The sequence below is a fragment of the Pseudonaja textilis genome, chromosome 3 (genome assembly GCF_049901715.1).
Source record: "Pseudonaja textilis isolate UNSWEBS1 chromosome 3, rPseTex1.2, whole genome shotgun sequence".
Classification (NCBI taxonomy): domain Eukaryota; kingdom Metazoa; phylum Chordata; class Lepidosauria; order Squamata; family Elapidae; genus Pseudonaja; species Pseudonaja textilis.
The window spans coordinates 94,284,321-94,303,975 of record NC_141992.1 but is presented as its reverse complement, the minus strand read 5'-3'; the positions used below and the strand labels follow the sequence as shown (position 1 = coordinate 94,303,975).

The 19,655-nt window shown below is 37.7% G+C and overlaps 1 protein-coding gene across 2 annotated transcripts in view; it reads left to right on the top strand.

Annotated features, from left to right (window-relative positions):
* PLA2G4A (phospholipase A2 group IVA) overlaps positions 1-19,655 on the top strand; it is an 84,693-nt gene that overhangs the window by 59,716 nt on the left and 5,322 nt on the right. For both annotated transcript variants that reach the window (XM_026703242.2, XM_087930419.1), the window contains 6 exons: positions 3,152-3,289; positions 4,499-4,591; positions 9,271-9,339; positions 10,592-10,825; positions 14,721-14,905; positions 19,102-19,297. In XM_026703242.2, the coding sequence (XP_026559027.1) occupies positions 3,152-3,289; positions 4,499-4,591; positions 9,271-9,339; positions 10,592-10,825; positions 14,721-14,905; positions 19,102-19,297 (915 nt within the window). The remainder of the gene's footprint in view (positions 1-3,151; positions 3,290-4,498; positions 4,592-9,270; positions 9,340-10,591; positions 10,826-14,720; positions 14,906-19,101; positions 19,298-19,655) is intronic.

Genomic DNA, 19,655 nt, shown 5'->3' with positions numbered 1-19,655 from the left:
GTGGGAAGTGGAGCGCTTATGTCATTGGGCGGAGAACAACCTGCTTTCCATCAGAGCAGAGCACATTTCGGGCCTGTCAAATACATAGGCAGACTGGCTAAGCAGGGCCACAATCAATCAATCGGAATGGTGCCTCCATCCAACCCTGTTTCAAGAGGCAGTCAGGGGATTTGGGCAGCCAGTGGTAGACTTATTCGCTTTCTCCCTCAACTCTCAACTCCACAGATTCATTTCCAGGTACCCCTCGCAAGGAGCAGAGAACTTCAACGCGTTCCGCTGCCATTGGCCCCAGGGTCTTCTGTATGCATTCCCACTACTTCCACTGGTCCCCAAGGTCATCCAGAAGCTGCTGGATGAGAGGGCGGAGCTGCTGCTAGTAGCTCCTTACTGGCCCAGACAGCCGTGGTTTGCAGACCTCCGCAGTCTATCCTTATCAACACCATGGAGAATTCCACCAGACAGGGTTTTGCTAACCCAAGAACTCCTTCAACATCCGGACCCATCCACACCTGACCGTCTGGAAGTTGAGCAGAGACATCTGAAGAGTGAAAAGTTTTCCAACAGGGTTGGAAAACCATCCAAGCTGCCAGACGCCCCTCAACAACCCGCATTTACAATGCCATTTGGTCCAGTTTCTGCAAATGGTGTACTAAGTCCCACATTGATCCCATCTCTCCATCAGTGGCTCAAATCCTAGAGTTTTTACAAGAGGGGTTTGACAAGGGATTATCACTTAATACGTTGAAAAGACAGGTGGTGGCCTTGACATCGGTTGTCACTTGAGAGGGTCTACTGTCTCTTTCTCATCACCCACACATACGGAGTTTCCTTCGAAGAGCAACAAATTTACATCCTCCAGCAGTTTACCATTATCCCACATGGGACCTTAACAAGGTCCTCGTTGCACTCACTAAGTACTCTTTCGAACCCTTGAAATCGTCAAGTCTCCAATTTCTGATGTATAAAGTAGTTTTCCTTGTAGTGATCACTTCCGTTTGTCATATTTCGGAACTGGCAGCTTTATCAACCAGACAAGTCCTTTGCATCTTCCATTCTGACCGGGTGGTCCTTCGTCCTGATCCTATATTTATTCCCAAAATTAATTCGGCTTTTCACAGGGCACAAGAGCTGATACTTCCTAATTTCTGTCCCGGGCCATCCCAAGGGTTGGAACTACAATGGTGTCAGCTTGATGTGAGATGAGATTGTGCATCTATATTCACCGCATAGTGACTTTCAGAAAAATGGAAGCCTTATTTGTGTCATTTCAGCCCAACACTCAGGGATGCAAGGTCTCATCTTCCACAATAGGCCATTGGCTATTGGCCGCGATAGCGAAAACGTAACAGACTCAATCACTACAGGTGCCTAGGGGCATAACAGCTCATCCAACAAGGAGCACTGCAACATCGGCAGCATGGGCCATGCAGGCACCAATAACTGAAATTTGTCAAGCCACAACCTGGGGCTCTCCATTGCCCTTCATTAGGCATTATAAAATAGATGTGTTTGCATCTGCTGAGGCCTCCTTTGGCAGAAGAGTTTTGCAATGGGTTCACAGGGACCAGGAGGGGAGTTCAAGCCAGACGGAGTCCCTCCCGTAGGACAGGCCAAGCTTTGGTATGTCCAACTACTGGATGCTCTGAACAGCTCATGGGAGAAAGGGCGTTGGTACTTACCTGATACGCCCATTCTCTTTGAGCTGTGAAGAGCATCCAGCCCCATCCTTTTTTCTGTCTGGTGGGGTCCTGTTTTGGCCAATGAATTGTTAGGGCATTGAGGGCGAGGATGTTTATTCCTCTTGTCTTCGCCAAAATTGGGGAATGCTGGGGAGGAGTCCCATGGAGGAGGAGGAGCGTTCCACAAATTAAGCCCATCCTAGACATGCAGAGACTGAAGCACCTCCCCACTACTGGATGTTCTTCACAGCTCAAAGAGAACAGGTGTGTCAGGTAAGTACCAGAGCCCTTTCTGGTTCCTTTGTGCATGTGTTGCACATAAGTAAGTAGGTTTATTGTTCAAACAAAACAATACATGTTGCAGGTAGAGTATATGAAATAGAATGTCTCTGTTAGCTTTCTTTCATATAAAATCCAAGGCTTCGGTGGTGGGTGAAAATGATGATTTTTATTAATACAGTAATACTGCATTACATTTCTATTGGTAACTGGTAGAATTGCTTAATATTTGTTGTCTACTGCTATTAGTTGGCAGTTCAGCATTAATTTTGATTTTGTGATGCTGCAGTTGGGTAGTGGGTTGGTGCCGAGTTCTATTTTTGTTTTATTTATCATGGACCAATTTATTTATGGTAATAGATCAAAGTCCCATACTCGATAAAACAAAACACATGAGCAAAGCTGTAATGTTAAATTAGTAAAGGAGATAGCTAATAGCTCTCCACACAAAAACAATCAAAACTCTATACCACCAAAATTCTCATTTCTGTTTGACACTTTGTAACCTTCAATTGTGCAAAATGCTGCACCATAGGGCAAATTTAGTCAACAAAGGTACCTCAGACAAGCTAATTTTTAGAATTTACTTCCCCATAGAATGAAATTTCATGAAAGATGTGACTGCTTCAGACAGGAAGGAATTGGAAAGAAAGAAGGGAAGAATGGAGGAAGAAGGGATAGAGGAAGACAGGAAGGAAGGAAGGAAGGAAGGAAGGAAGGAAGGAAGGAAGGAAGGAAGGAAGGAAGGAAGGAAGGAAAGAAAGAAGGAAGGAAGGGGACAAACTGAAGTTGAAGAAAGATCTCAGAAAAAGGCCATGGCAAACCCCTTTCAGTTAACACTTTACTATAGCCCTTCATTGTTAAATTTCCCAAAACAATTTCAACAGATACTTAATGTTTTGTTTGGCCTTTTGCTATGATTCCCTAGTTGGAACCAAGATCTTTCTTGACCCAAACTATTGCCCTAAATAAGTAAATCACATGGTATATTCATGGGATCACACCAGATGAATTCAACGAGGGAAATTTGACTATACTAGTTTATATGTTTGTATATTGGGAGGAAAAAAGTGTGAGAAAATCAGAAGTCTGAACCAGTCACACATTTCTGTTTGTAAACACTGCCTTTGAAGTAGGTTAAGTCATTCCTCATTTCTCTGTCTGTTCTAACCATTGTTTATTGCTGCTTTTAGATTGGGTGGAGTTCAGTCCCTATGAGATTGGAATGGCTAAATATGGGACCTTCATGACTCCCAATCTGTTTGGCAGCAAGTTTTTTATGGGCACAGTAGTGAAAGAATACAAAGAGAATCCTCTGCATTTCTTAATGGGTAAGTACTAGATTAAATCTCAGAAAGTAAATAATTGCCCAAGCATTATTCTTATTTTTTTTAAAAAAATAGTAGCATTGTTCTCTGAAAATCCAAAAATTTCCAAGATAGAAATTTTCTAGTTAAATATACTGTAATTGCAATAATAATGTACACTGTTTGTTTATTATGGTGGTTCCTTAGATTATATATAATTCTTTGAACAAATTCTGCCAGACAGATTCAGCTGGATGAGCCAGGGTTTTCATCACATTGTTGAAAATGCATAAAGGCGTAAAAAGAAAGCTCATCTATAAGAACCAAGCTAAGCTTCCAGCTGCTTTTTTACCTGTGTGGTAATACAGTATTTTAGAAGATTCAAGCATGTCAGAATTACAGCAAAAATAATTGTCTATATTATTCCTAGGAATGTGTGGTATGGGCAAAAAAAAAATCTGGCTCATACAGTAGAAGAGGAGTGTCAAACTCGATTTCGTTGAGGGTTGCATCAGGGTTGTGTTTGACCTTGTGGGGGGATTGGGGTGTGTGTGGCCAGGGTAGGTGTGGCTAGCTCGATGTCCCTCGTGTCAGGAGTGCCTGTGGTGCCCCAAGTGCTCTGCCAGTGAAAATAGGATCCTGAGCTCCGTTTTTGGCTGCAATGGCTTCCTGCAACCGAAAACAGAGCTTGGGAGGGCCACCTGCTCCATTTTTGCTGGCAGAGGCACGTGGGCCAGTCCTTCACTGTTCCAGGAGTAGCCCCGTTGGTCAAATCTAAGCACTCTGCAGGCCAGATCCAGCCCACGGGCCTTGTGTTTGACACTATATAGTAGAATTTAAAGTGCCATTGCTGTATCAGATCTAGAAAATGTATATTTCTCTGCTACCATCTAGTATTATAGATCATTACAGCCCAAATATGGTGGTTCAACACACAGTTAAAGTATGTATGAATCACACATGACTTTTCTAGTCCTGTGAGTGAATCCTGGTCTTACAGCTAGATAAACAGAAAGTTTCTATCTGGTGTAAGGCTTCATAGTTTGTGTTCTTCTTCACTCTGTTCCTGAGATCCCTTTTACAGTAGTGTAATAATAGTTATTTTTAAAATTTAAGAAATGCTACAAGTTAGTTTGTATTTTAAAGTCTGACTTTGAAAATTAATAAAGATATTATATTAAATGGATAAAATATCAGTCATTTATATACATAAAATATTTTACTTGTTTTCAGGTATATGGGGAAGTGCATTTGCTATACTGTTCAACAGAGTGCTTGGCGTTTCTAATAGCCAAAATAAAGGACCCACAATGGAAGAAGAACTAGGTATTGTAATAAAGATTGAAGCATGTATCTATGTTGATATTTTAAAGTAGTTTAAAAATAATTAAACAAATGTAAAATTGGCATGCTGAAAAGCAACGTCCTAGCCTCCAAGATCGTCTATTTCCCAGGTCACCTTTTAGTTCCAAAGGAAGTAATAACCTACAGAGTAAATGCTTTGGTTGGAAATGTCTTATTTGCCATTTAAAAGAGAAAAGTAAGTAGAAATGGTACAGAATACCTTTAGCACACCTGGACCTGCAGGGATGAAATCTAGAGATGATGAAGATGGTTATCTGTTAAAGAAGTACTTTGTAACTCTCCATGGCTTCCATGACAGATTGTGAATGCTAAGTTCTTCTTAGAGGTTTTACAGCTAGGTAGAAAGAATGTCCACCATATGCACTACATTTATCAGTGTAGAAAGACTTGGGATCTCTGGGCTAATTTTAAAAGTAGCTTAGACAAGTATTCATGGACGTTAGTAGTTATGACTGTTATAGCTAAAAACAGCTTGGATGCCATTTTTCTTCCAATAGTAATGAAATATCATTAGGAAAGAATATTGCCTTTATGTCCTGTGTGGGCGCTTGTCTGAAGCATCTGGCTATATATTTAGTAAGAACAATGCTTGATTACTGGAAATCTAGCCTATTTTTTTTGAGTTTTATTGTTCCGTTTATTCACTGAATGAATGTCTATTCATCTGCTAGGGATAAAAACTTCATGTTGCTTATTTCCCCATGCAGCTTGTGTTGGATCCTGTTATCTGTCTCCCTCATGAACTAAAGAACAAATGAAGAATAATCAAATAGAAAAAATAAAATTGCTGCAACAAGTTTATTTATTTATTTTAACAGATGGATAGATCCATAAGTTTAGCCACCTCACCAACTTGTTCCAGTCAAAACATGAGCAATCTTGGGTGGGGGCGGGGGGGGGGGATTACAACCACTTCTATAATTCACTTGTGATCCCTCTGGAGTCCACATGATCACAAGTTTTGGAACCATCATAATTTTTTTTTTTATTATTATTAGCCCAAATAAATTCAGGGGAGAATGGAAACCTTTTCCTTAAAAATTATGAAACATAATCTGTTACACTGTGCCAGTATAGATTAGTAGATGTTTTTTCAACTTTCCAGTATAGGGCTGAGATAAAATAACTTGCCCAAAAGTCAACTAGTTGGTTTCTATTCCTGATGAAGATTTAGAACTGTTCCTGGTTCAGTATCTGAACCACTGCACGACTCTGGCTGTCTGACATAATATGACTTTATATAAAAATTGACATAGAATTTTAAATGGAAAAATTGCTACAATGGACAAGAGCAAAGCATCAGAGGTTAATACATATTTTTTTAAAAAAGCAACACTAAATCTATTTTGAGGAAATGTAGAATACTATAAAAGGTGTTATTTCATTCCAAATAAACCGCAGAGAATGCAGGAGGTGAGCTGTCTCTGAAAACGTCTTCATTGTAGTAGTCATCCATGTCACTCCTTTATTTACTCATGGTTGACAGCCCTTAGTTTAGTCTGTGATCCCTTACAGAAACCCATCATTTCCTCCTCCTGCCCCCCCCCCCCCCACCAGGCAGCTGTCAGGCTTTTGAAAGACTGTGGCTGGGAAAAATATATCTATGTACATTTTTGGCTAATTTGCAGTTCCACATATCCTACAGGAAATTTCTAACCTTTAAAAGGTTAGATAATAAAATTTGGGAGCATCTAAAATGAATTGCTAGTTGGTAGCAGCTGCTTGCCTATATCTAAAATTGGTGAACTTCTACTTCATTCAAAAGAACAATTTGAATTATGCATTACATGCCTGTCTGCTGTCGTGGAGAAATATATAGTCTTTCAAAGGCATCGAGACTTACTCCCAAACGGATAAAAACATTGTTCCGAAAACTGAAAGCATGCTTAATCCTATGGATTTAATTGACTTGGATATGGTTAACTTTTGCATTACAGGTAGTCCTCGACTTACAGCAGTTCATTTAGTGAACTGCGGCAATGAAAAAAGTGACTTATGACCGTTTTTCACAAACAAATTTCAGATGCTTGGCAACTAGTTCATACTTATAACTGATGGTGGTGTCCCAAGATCATGTGATCACTTTTTGCGGCCTTCTGACAAACATTAATGGGGAAGCCAGATTCACTTAACAACCGGATTATTAACTTATCAACTGCAGGGATTCACTTAACAGCGGAGGCAAGAAAAGTTGTAAAATGGGGCAAAATTCACTTAACAACAGAAATGTTGGGGTCACTTGTGGCCATAAGTCAAGGACTACCTTTATTTTAAAGCTAAATCTGTTTCTCTGTTTCCTTTTTAAATTATTCAGGTGTTGGTTGGTTGGTTATGATGTATTCATTCTCTCATGACTCTTTGAATGTCTGATAGTTTGTCGTTACAGTACTGCATGGTGTTAGTCAGGTATCCTTAAACCAGAGTCAATCTTATTGCAGAGTTGAAAAAAAAAGTGCATTGGCCACAGGAGAACCCTGATACTGATCTACACAGACATACACTCAGATGGCCATTGCGTGAAAGAGCATGACTCTTGTAAAAGTCACACTCTCAACTATTCTTTTAAGGAAGTGATCTACTTGCTTTCCAAAATGCAAACCACTCCCAACTGAATATTTACTTGAGAAATAATAATAAAAAGAACTCCTGAAGAGGAAGATTCTTTCGTAATGAACTCTGAAGAATAATGTCAGTTTTTTGATTAGAATAAAATATCCTGCCCCCTTTCCATATATACAAACATACTTTGGAAATTCATTTCTTAGAGGGAAAAATATTGGAGTTAACTAGTAACCAGAGCCTCTCATACTAATATGTTTTTAAAAGTATTTGAAATGTTTTTAGTATACCAGACTGTGTTGGATTCATAACCATGAATTGAGTCCTAAAGCCAGATTTTCTCACTTCCTAGCTTCCAACTTTCAGGGCTATTGTAATGCATTTAAAATGCCAAACTGATTTAATATTAGATAACTAGATGGAGCACTAAAACAGGATTATATCCCAGTATAATCAAGTAGGATTAATTTAAGAATGGTCTAGAATTGAAGCAGTGTTTTAGAGTTGAGTGAGTTTTTTTTCTCGGCTGCTGTTCTGAGACAGACTTGTATATTAACATAGCTTGTATATCTCTTGGATCATGGTTCATTTGGGGTAGGGATTTTTTCTTTTTTTTGGTATATTATGGCTTTTATGAAGGGCTTAGCAAGTCCAGTGGGAAATAGCTTGCTCACATCTGAAGATGGAATGATACATTGCAGTGATGTTATGAGAACCAGCAGTGAGGAATAGGGAGATGATTATAGAATTGGGTCTTGATGTAAGTCCAGGAGATTGATTTGAGGGTTTCAGAAAGCGGGAATTTCAAATGGAGACTAGATTGGTGGTCCTTTGTCCTTTTCAGCTTTAAGGATTGAGAATATCCTTTTTCCAGCTTGCCTGTACCTAAGTATATAAATAAAACCCAGCCACCCTGTAGATCAAATTACATATTGCATTGAACATATAGAAGTTTTCTCTTCATTTTGTCTTTTACAGCAAGTGATAAATCCTACTTAAATGTGATTGCATGCCTGCATGGAGAGGGAAGTTTTACAGTCTTTTTCCTTCCACCCTAGAGTAATTTTCCAAAGGAAACAGCAATGAGAAAGACTTAAATGATCTTCCCTGTGTACCCTTGTCCCGATCCCAGTCTATGATCTTCTGTGAAAAGAGAAAATAAGAGTACATTAATTGCTATTATTATCTTGACAGCAAGCAGAGTAGGGAAAATTGTAAGCTACTGAATCTCACTTGTACTGTACCTCAGAAGTTTGATTGTTAGATTAATTTGTTTCTCACACTATATTGGGTCCTGCTTTTGACTTGGTTAAGACTAGTGTGCCTCATCATTCAGACAGTGAGTTTGGCTCAAGTAAAAGAAAAACAGTGTAAGGGTTTTTTTTTCTCCCCGAAAGGTGTTTCTTTTGATTTTAGTAATACTGTAATAATAATAAAAAGTTAGATCAGATGGCAACCAGCAAAAAGAAGTCAGTGTCAGAGAACAAGAAACTAGCTTTATAAATTATGAATTTATTTCTTAATCTCTTTTATCAGAGGGTGGCATGAATTGCAGCTTTCTTTGTAAGAAAAAAATCCAATGCCTCCAATTTTTACTTAGCTATCCTTTGATATTTATTGAGATGGAAAATCTTTTGGAATGAAAAAACTGCAAAACTCAAGCTAACTTTAAAAAAAAGAAGAAAATATCACAATGACCTTGTTTTCTTTAAAGTGCCTAAATAAGGAAGTTTAGGCTAGGTTAAAAATTTTAAGTAAGTACAGACAACTTCCCTTGCCCTGTATTGCTGGCATGCTCCAATCTCTATGTCAGGAATCGGGCATGGCTGGCTCAGGAATTCTGGGAGTTGAAGTCCACGGGACATAAAGGGGCCATTGTTCCCCACCTCTGTTCTATGTGATGGTCCACAAAAGAGACATATCCTCTTTATGTTTATGGAATGGAAGGCAACTGCAGTGAAGAAATATTCTGATTGACCGCCTTCCCCTCCCCAGTACTAATATATTTTCTAATTTCTTCCATTTCTCTATTGTTATTCAATATTTAAATTATCAAACTGTTTCTTTCCTTGTTTTCACAGAAAATATCAGGTTGCGACAGATTGTAAGCAATGATTCAGATAGTGATGATGAATCACAGGGGCCAAAAGGTAAGAAAACTTACCAATCATGACACTGCCTACAAAATATTTTATGGATGATGCCTTTCCAAAAAAAGACATAACCAAAAGAGCAAACAAGACTGTGTGTTAATTGGACAGAGGTACTTTCCTATTAAACATTGTAATGACCCAGGGTGTGGCACAAAGGCAACACAGTCACATAGTAAGAAGAGTCCCTTTAATACCTCCAATTTCCCCCCCCCCCCACCCCCCCATGTCCAGGTTACCTTCGGCTGGAGAAAAAACTCTCCCAAGAACAGTCTTTAAGTGGAGGAAATTCAGTCCAAAAACAAAGTACATACAAACTGTAAATAAAAATCCACACAAACTACACTGCAGTAATTAACTTGACAGGGCAGGATAAGGAATTGTACACATGAAAGCACAGCAAAACACACACAGTTGGGAAGACGCCAGGAACACAGATAAGCCTCAACAATAATAGATAACTCACGATTTGCTTCCAACAAGTTGCTGTACGTAGCTTTCCTTTTTAAACACTGTTCCCAGCTGCAGCTAATGAAAGGAATCAGGGCCCTTTCCTCCCCCATAAGCCACACAACTCATGTTGCTCCCTTCTCTGTTCCTCCCTGCATGCCCTAGGATGAAGAAGGGGTGGGCCTGGGTCTTCCTCTGAATTCCCTCTGCCTTGCTCTACCTCTCTGCTCTGCCCAGCCAGACTGTGCCCTTCCCCAGTTTCTCCCACACCCAATGGAGCCACACTTCCACTCCCTGTCAGCTGCTTGGCCTCCCCCTCGGAATCAGATTCTGACAGGGGCATGATAAACATTTCTGGATGCTTCATACAAGTGTGTGCTTATTTTTTTTTTAAATAAAAGATAGATGTTTAAACGTCCATGTTATGTCTGAGATAAAAAAAAGCATAGCTTAAAAATTCCAGAATGATCTTATAATTTATATTTTATGTTAAGATATTGAAAGCATTTTGCATATATTGTCTTCTTGTAATACTTAAAAACAATCTGCAATATAGGCCTAAACCATGAGATGGCCAGCAAACAAACAAACAAATAAATGTTAGTATTGCTACATTGCAGACCAGTGATGAGACACAATTTAATTTCTCTGAGCACAGGTAGTAAGTTCATGTAGGAACAGTGATGTGCTGCTTAATGTTTAAGAACTGGCTTCATTGTTACCTGCTTGCTGGAGAATAGTTAACTAATGTGTAGGTTTCATTGCTGATGCTGAAGCCTTTTTTTTTTTAAACCTCAAACAGGCTCGGAAAACCCCCAGTCTCACGAACAGACCAGCCAGGAAAGCTGGGTCCAGAGGATGTTTATGGCACTGGTAGGCGACAGTGCCCTTTTCAACACCAGAGAAGGCCGTGCTGGCAAAGTCCACAATTTCATGTTGGGTTTGAATCTGAATACTTGCTATCCATTATCCCCTTTCATTGGTGTCAGTACTCAGGAATCGGTGGAGGATGATGATGTGGATACTGCTGTAACAGGTGAAAATCCATATGTTTCTTCATTCTGCTTCTCTGATCAGCAAGACAGAATGAAATGTCAGGGTTCTAAGTAACATATCCATAGCAAGCAAAACTCTGAGGCAGGCAGCTTCCTCAAAGAATAAGTTTATTGAATATGTCATATTGGCTCAGGCTTGTAAAAATCGACACTGAATATTCCCACAGTTTTCACCTAATTAAAAGTAAAAGTTTTCACTTTCTCAAAACAGTCACATGGTCCAATCAGGATGCTGTCCAGTTGCTAGGTGACTTCAGTCCCCTCCTTCCGGGCACCTGCAGGAGTGTCCTTGGTTCCCAAGAGAAAGTATTTTGTTTTGGCTACAACACTCCAACTACAGTACATCTCAGTACTCAGGAATTTATTCCTTACCACATTAAGAAAGCTATTCATTCATCTCTGTTCTTTGTTTTCCATTTTAACCATTTTGCACTCTCCCAAAAGATGGGGCTTTCCCTACTCCCCCATGTCTGTTTATTTTTGATTAAATGTCAGTCCCCATTTCTTCAAAACAAGTGTGATTAGAAATGTATTCAAAGTATTTTGATTAGAAATGTATTCAAAGTTTTTTTTAAAGGCCGAGTATTCAATATCAACAGGGTCATTCCAGCCACATAGCCTCAAAAAACTCTCAAACATTGTTACAACAAGCTATATGTTTGTAGAACCCCTTCAGATTTTCTTCAACAATTTTTATTATAAATTCTCTTACATTACTGTATGTGTCTGGTTATTTTTTCTTAATGTATTAAGAATGTATTTGTAATGTATTTCTGTAGTTTTGTAATGTATTTCTTTCATTTTTTGCCTAGTTAAGCTGACCAGTTTGTAATTTGCAAAATTTTCAGTGGTTTGTTTGTTTTCTTAATTGGTGTTACACTGGCTAGCTCCTAATCCTCAGAACTGCAGCTGATTTGAATAGCAGTTAATTGGGGGGAGGAGGGGAGGAGCAAGGAGTTGACAATTTCACATTTGAAATTTTTAAAGAACTCTTTTAAGTGGATAGTATCAACTTCCAGATTTATAAGTGTGTAGGCTCTCAAGGAAGGAAGTCTAGGATATCTTTTGTTATTTATCTCTGTTTCGTTCTGTGAGAAAATCAGGTATCCTATAACTTCTATAGTGCTGTGTATGTGTCAATTTATGTCAGATTAGGTGAGAGTGGGCAATGCAGTGGCTCAGCAATTAAAACATTGGGCTTGTCATCTGGAAAGTTGACAGCCCAGGTTTGAGACGGGAGTCTGCACAGCTGTTCTTGCACCATTTCAATGGGAAGATAACAGTGCTCCATACCACTATGCTGGCCACATGACCACAGAAACATAAATGGAGATAAGCACCACCCCCGTAGTTGGCAATCTGAAGGGACTCCCTTAACTGAGGATGGCTGGTTTTTTATATCTTTATATGTTGGTATATACATAGAGTTTTGAAGAAATGGGGACTGATATTTTATTTTTAGGTGGTTTTACATTTAAAGTCTAGTTTTCATCTATGAACTCAAGGTGTTGCCTCTAGCAGCACCTTTCTCTTCATTTTGACCTCCCAACTGTCCTGGGTTAACAGAAGTGGCTGAAATGTTTTTCCAAATTCCCTCTTCAGTGGAAAATGAATAGAGGGTTTTGTATCCTGTATTCATTAATAAGTTCTCATTCAACTACAGACTCAAAGTGAAACTGGCTTTCCTTAAAAGCACTTCTGGAAAGGAAACATCTCTGTTTCTCACATACTCTTAGTTCAGTTCATTCTTGGAAGAGAAAATGTATTATTTCAGATGAACAAGGCTGAAATAATTTGAACCAAATGTCTGGTTTTCCATGACAAATTTGTATTTACAAATTTGTTCTTAGATTTTACATTTATCCATCCATTTGAAACTTTGTTCTCCATGGTCTAGTAAAGCTCTACAAAAGCAATTGAAACAATAGAATGGAAAGATGAGGTTATGTCTGCCTCATCTTGGGAAAAAAAACCCTCTAGCATTAGAGAATGACCCTTAAGAAACTTCTTTTAATCCAGATATCCTTTGATCCACCTCCAGTTAAATTGCATTTGCTGCAATTGAATATATTTTTATTTTTTGACTATTTTCATAAGATATCAAGTAACTCCTTAGATTCTAAAACTTATTCACCCAATTTGAAATATTTGGACAAAAATCTTTGGCATCCAAGCAAAGAAAAAGGTGTGTGATCCCTTCCTCCTTCTCCTGACACTTTATGATTTATTTTTTGGCTTTTATGAAATTAAAATTCCTCATGGCTTTCAGACTAGAAAATTTTAGGCTTAACATCAGTTAACAAACAAGATACTCACAAGAAAGAAAACTGTTTTACCCCTACCATTAACATCATTTCAAAGTGAAGCATTATGGAAGGACTAGGGATTATCTCCGGGTTTTGTTCAATTTACAAAACCACATCTGAGGGTTGACCATGTCAATCCATTAAGGTTTTATTTTGCTAATATCAAGGTTGTGGACTATCCCGAATAAACATTGGGTAATTCCACTGGATTATTATTCCATGCCTTATAGCATTCAGTGTTTCAAACAGGCAAAACATTTTTTGTTTTGGTGAATGGCTTTCCTTTTTTAATAATAATGATAGCATTAAAATGTTTGCTTCATGAAGCTACATTGTTTTTCACGCACATTTTCCTGCTTGTGCTAATCTACGTTCCATCATTTAGATATGCCATTTTTGAAGAGAGTGTATATAACTGACTGGGATTGTCTTCTCTCAGTTGCAGCAGGCAAAAACCATGTAATCTACTGCATTTATACTCCATCCATCTTTGCCCAGGAGCTCAAAAGAGATGCAGTTTTCTTTCTTTTCCTTTTGTCCTTTCCTTCCACTCCTCAAATAATCACAATAAGGTAGTTTAGTCTGAGAGATATCGACTAGATCCAAGGTACACAATGAATGTGGGTTGTACTTTCAACAGTCTAACCACTAACCACTGTGGAGATGAGTAGTGAGAGACTAAAAAATAATACGTGTGTGTGAATCAATGCCCCACTCCTCCTCCCCCCATCACCACATTGGACTTATCACTGTAAATATCCTAAAACCGGTTACAGTGGTTGCCTAACAGTGTATATAATAGCTTGATTTTATTTGAACCAGATACATGAGACTTTCGAGTATTTTAATTTTTTCACAAAACTTTACTGGATTTCAAAAGAATATAAAGTACAAGAAAGAGAGTTGCAAAGAGAAAAGGGGGAAATAGGGAAAAAGCAACAGTGGGGAAAGGGTGTAGATAAGAAGGGGAAAGTGCTATAGAAAAGAATAAGTTCTGATTTTCTTTGGTACAAGCATGAAATACAGTGGCCCTTTGAACTGGAGAAAACCATAGCACAGAACTTCTGTGGTTATAAACAGTTCTAATCATTAGATCCCAAGGTTAAAGTTTCATTTCTTTCAGCTTTGAGGAAAAAGTCCAAAAGTGGTTTCCAAGAAGAAACAAAGCTAGATAAAGTTTTTTTCTTTTAGCCAAACAGTCAATTTCATCATCTTCACCAACTCCATTAACTTCATTTATTCTTCCATTGTTGATATTTGGGAGTCCTTTCATTGTTGTATATAAAGAAGCCTTGCTGCTGTTGTCATGTGTAAGAAAATAATCTCATGTTTTTTTGGTTTGATCATTTTGTGTGTCCATCAAATCTAGAACAAAACTCTCTGGTTTCAATTGTACTTTCAATTTTAGAATTCTATGAATTTATTCACACACACACACACCCCTGATCCCAGTATTTCTTAGCTTTCTTACATGTAAGAAAAGCTTTCAAGTATTTTTTTTAATTGAAACATGAACATTTGTTTTGGAAAATGGCATAAATCCTTGATATCATTACCTCTCTTTTCCTAGATCCCAATGAATTTGACAGGATATTGGAACCCCTGGATGTAAAGAGTAAAAAAATTCATGTTGTAGACAGTGGGCTTACTTTTAATTTGCCATATCCACTTATCTTAAGACCACAGCGAGGAGTTGATCTTATTATCTCATTTGATTTTTCTGCTCGCCCCAGTGATTCTAGTCCTCCTTTTAAGGTGAGTAACTAGGCCATTTATGGACAACATACATCACTCTAGATTTTAAGTTTGTAAGTCTTCCAATGTGTTCTGGGTAGTGGCTGAGAGGTTGAACCAGATTCAAGAAAGATCAGTATTAGAGCTCCCTCTGAGCCATATAAACCTGAAGTAGTCAGCCTTGCTCAGCTCAATCCTCCCTCATAGAAAGGAGGGGATAAAAGGAGAGGTAGGTCAGTTATAATGGAATGAACATAAATTTTATTATATATTTATGATATAGTTATTACATTTAACAAAAAAAAATGGTAAATACCAGAAGGAGATAACATCCTCTGATTGGGCATTTTCTAATCAACCAAAAATCACTGTCAACAGACTCTTCTATGGTATTTAGCTACAGTATGGATTGGAAACTAGATCTGTTCTAAGGACTAGATACAATTCTACTCTTGGCCAAAGGGGTTTAATAATATTTGGAAGCGGTTTTAAGGGAAACATTTTTTTATGCAGGAAATTCTTACTCTAGCCATTGGGGGAAGCTAACTTCCATTAGCACAAGTCTTTTATTGTCCTGTGGAATGACTGCAAAGATACCTTAGCCAAGTCACCCTCCATAGAATAAGTCCAAAGGAGTGAAACACAAAACAGATTTTTCTGCTATATGCTGTGGCCTCATCTGTCCTACATATTTATTCCCCTTTGAGGAAAACGTGGGTGGATTCAACATCTTTGAATCTGCTCCAACTAGAATGTCTTAAACAATGGTTGTGCCTAAACTTGGCCATTTCATGCCATACCCCTTTGGGAAATGTACCTTTCAGACATTTTGTTGAGTATACAACTATGCTTATGACTTATTTGACACACTGAAAGTAGTAAATTCCCATCTCATTTATTGTGCTGTAACTATGACTTTGTAATACCACCAGGAAAAAATATCAAAAAGATAAAACATTATATATTTAGGAAAATATTTGGCACATTGATCATACAATAGACACTTAAGAATAATGTCATGGCTTTTGGGAAACATGGACAAAAAATAGGAATTGAGCCATAACTGTCAGCATAATTTGTAGCATTGCAAGGAACTGCCTTTATGACGCAGGAAATGTTATGACCCTCTTGTTTTATAGAGATCCACTTTTTTATAGCCAATTAAATGTTGCATTTATAATTACAACCATGCCAAACTTATGGGGTGGTATTTCTCACAAAAAGCTACTGGTGACTTATTAGTACTACTAATAAACTGGAATGTGGGATTTTGTATGGTAACATTCCCAAACTTTGCTGTTTGAAAGCTTGGATTATGCTGTTATACATCCTGTTAACTTTTAGACACCAAATTTTCCTCACAGGCTGCCACCAGGGAAAAAGAAATAGGATTTTCTCTATTATTCTTGCAGTTTGAAGAGTAGCACCTCAATTCTGCCGATTTATTAGGATCTTGAAAAATAATAAAGTATAGCATTTATGTTATCTAACAGCTAATCACAAACAGATGTTGAAGGGCCATCCAATATTGCATCAAATGGTCATTATTTAGAATCTGATATCCTTCAGTTTCCAAAGAGTGTATTAAGAGATTCAGCTGTTGAACAGTGATTGGAGTTTTTATTTTTACTAATACAAGGAAGAGGAGAGAGAAAAATCATTATATCTGTTGTTCATTGACCATTTTTATTAATATATAAAACATTTTAGCAGTCATGATTTTCTACTAATAGAAATGAAGTATGAGATGAGATTGTGGTGTTCAGAGGCTGAACCGTCTTACACTGTATTGTAGGTTGTTTTCCCAATTCTGTTTTTTCAAATACAAATAATTAAATGATTGCCACAAGAATAAACAAGATTACATTTTTATTGCACTTTCCCTATTTAATATGTTCTCTTAACTCAGGAGTGTCAAACTCAAGACCCATAGGCTGGATCCAGTCCTTGGGGTGCTTAAATCCAGCCTGTGGGGTGGCCTGAAATTATGAAAGGACAGTGCCTATGGCAACTAAAACGGACTTCATGCGCACCCCGCACCTCATTTTTACCCTCCATGTCCTCCTTCAGCACTCTGCCAGCCGAAAACAGGCCAAAAATATACTGAAAATGGGCCAAAAACCAGGCCAAAATATGGGCCAAAAAACAGCCCCAAAACAGGCCACGCATCATGTTTTTGGCCAGCAGAGAGTGCTGCAGGAGGTTATGGAGCAGAGTGGTATTCAGCAGGTTCTGACCGGTTTTGGAGAACCGGTAGCAGAAATTTTGAGTAGTTTGGAGAACTGGCAAATCTCTGATTGGAGATTTTACAGTATCCTTCCCCTGCCACACCCACCAAGTCATGCCCACAGAACTGGTAGTAAAAATTTGAATCTCACCACTGCCATGGAGGGTGAAAGTGAGGCACTGGGGGCCGCGCGCAGATCCCCCATGCCTAGTTTTGGCTGGCAGGGTGCGGCAGAAAGCATCCGTGTTGCCCCTGCCACCCCCTTGCAGCCAGCCCGCAGAGGAGAACTAAAATGCTGATCCAGCCCGCAAAGAAATCTAGTTTGACATTCCTGTCTTAACTGAAGCAAAGAAATAAGTGATATCATTATGGCAGGAAATAGGGTATTTCTTTCAACAGAGGAAAAGTATATTGAAAACAACAGAAAGCTACAATTTTATTACATTTTACACTCATCTCTTCACAATAACAACAAAAGATTGCTGTGATATATATGCTTAATCAGTGTTGAACAGAAATGACTATATTTGATTCAAACATAGAAATATCATACATGAGCTATATTTCTGATAATTTTCCTACGAAGGGGGATGAACCACTTTAGTGCTAGAAGCTCAAAAATAATAGAAATAAAAACAGTGACAATGTTTCTTCATCATTATCTTTAAAAAACTAAACACTTGTCTTCACAGTAGTATATAGATGGTAGTTCCTTAATTTTGGCTTTTACGTCTTTCCTTGGACATGCTAATTGAAGCATATGTTAAAGCAAGCTTCAAGAGATGGTGTTATTTTGATTTCCAGTTTTTCTATAGTGAGAAATTACCATAAGCTCCTAAAAACATGAAGTCTACAGATAGAATATGAGAATTGTTGTTAACAAAATGTCTTTTCATGCTCTTTGTTCTGTTTTTCTAAAATATGCTTAATTAGAATTTTACAATGCAATAAAGATATAAAAACTGCACAGTAAAATAAAAAAGAACAGAACAGAAGAAAGAAAGAAAACGTGGAATTTTGACTTCCACCCTTCTTTCTATTGAGTAATTGCCATCTTACTCTTTCCCCCTTCCTCTTAACACTTTCTAATCCCCACATCCATCCCCACATCCAGAAATAGTCTTTTCTTAGTCCATATAAAATATAAAAAGTATATAAAAAGTCTTTAAAATAATATTTATCATGTTTTGCCTGACCTACTTGTTCAGCTTTGACATTTCTATGAACGTCATCTATCCATTCCTCGATTGTGGGTATTCATGCTATCTGTTCTGTGTGGTTTTGTGGTTTTGGAGATAAAGGAATCTGTTTTGTAATCTGCAGTGGCATGTGCAAAATAACTGTTTTGAATGAGAAAGGGGGCAGTATGTGATTTCCAGTTTGCAAAAACAGAACTAAAGCAATTGTTAGCCCTCTGGGTAGAATAATGTGGTTGTAGTATGTGTTCTTGTACATTTTTCCCAGCTGAGAAATCCATGTGATAAAAAGGATTAAACATTATCACTTAGTACAGTGTGAAATCTGAACCATTATTTTGCAATGAAGCTTTTACTTTGATTGTATTGGCATATTTATTTATGTACAATATTTTTACACTGTAAGCCTCCCAGAATCACTTCAAAAACAGACAGGCAGCAAATAAATTTAATTAATAATTTAAAAAATAAACAATAAAATAATAGAAGACTATATATCTATGGAGATTTTCAGTCATCCAGATCATTGTTGTCTCAAAGAGGCTTTTTCAAAAGGCAACTGGACTTTGTTTTTTCTTGAAGACATTTTACTTCTCATCCAAGAAGCTTCTTCAGTTCTAAATGAGTGGTGGATGCTTATGAAGTACATCCTTCCATCCTCCACCATTCAGTCAGAATAATAGAAAACTATTCTCTTTTCTCTCAATTATGCATAATTGTATGAGTTTTTTTCCTTCTTTGTGTTCCTTTATATGGTGTCTGTGTCTTGAAAAAAAATATGTCTGTCTTTTCAGGAAATTTTACTTGCTGAAAAATGGGCCAAAATGAACAACCTTCCTTTCCCGAAAATAGACCCAAATGTGTTTGATCGTGAAGGGTTAAAAGAGTGTTATGTTTTCAAGCCCAAAAATCCTGCATCTGAAATAGATTGTCCAACGATTATTCATTTTGTTTTGGCCAATATCAACTTCAGAAATTACAAAGCGCCAGGTCAGTGCTGGAAAAGCATCATTATCACAAAAAATAAATCTGACAACCTGTTCCTTGTAAGATAAACCTTGCTCTGTACAGATTTACTCATAATCATATGCACTTTTATTTTATTTTGTAACACTGAATTTACTCTATTTTTTCTGTCTTTCTTTTTGGACACTATAGGGGAAGGGAGGTAGGAATATTTTTGTACCTGCTGTTTCAGTTTCAAACACATTAAAAAAGACACACAATTTAAATTTCAAATATAAAATATTATTCCTTGGCTTATCAGTTTACTTAAATCAGATGGGCAACGTAATGTAAATAAAGTCACATTTTTGCCAACAATGCAATTACACTCTAGATTTGGATT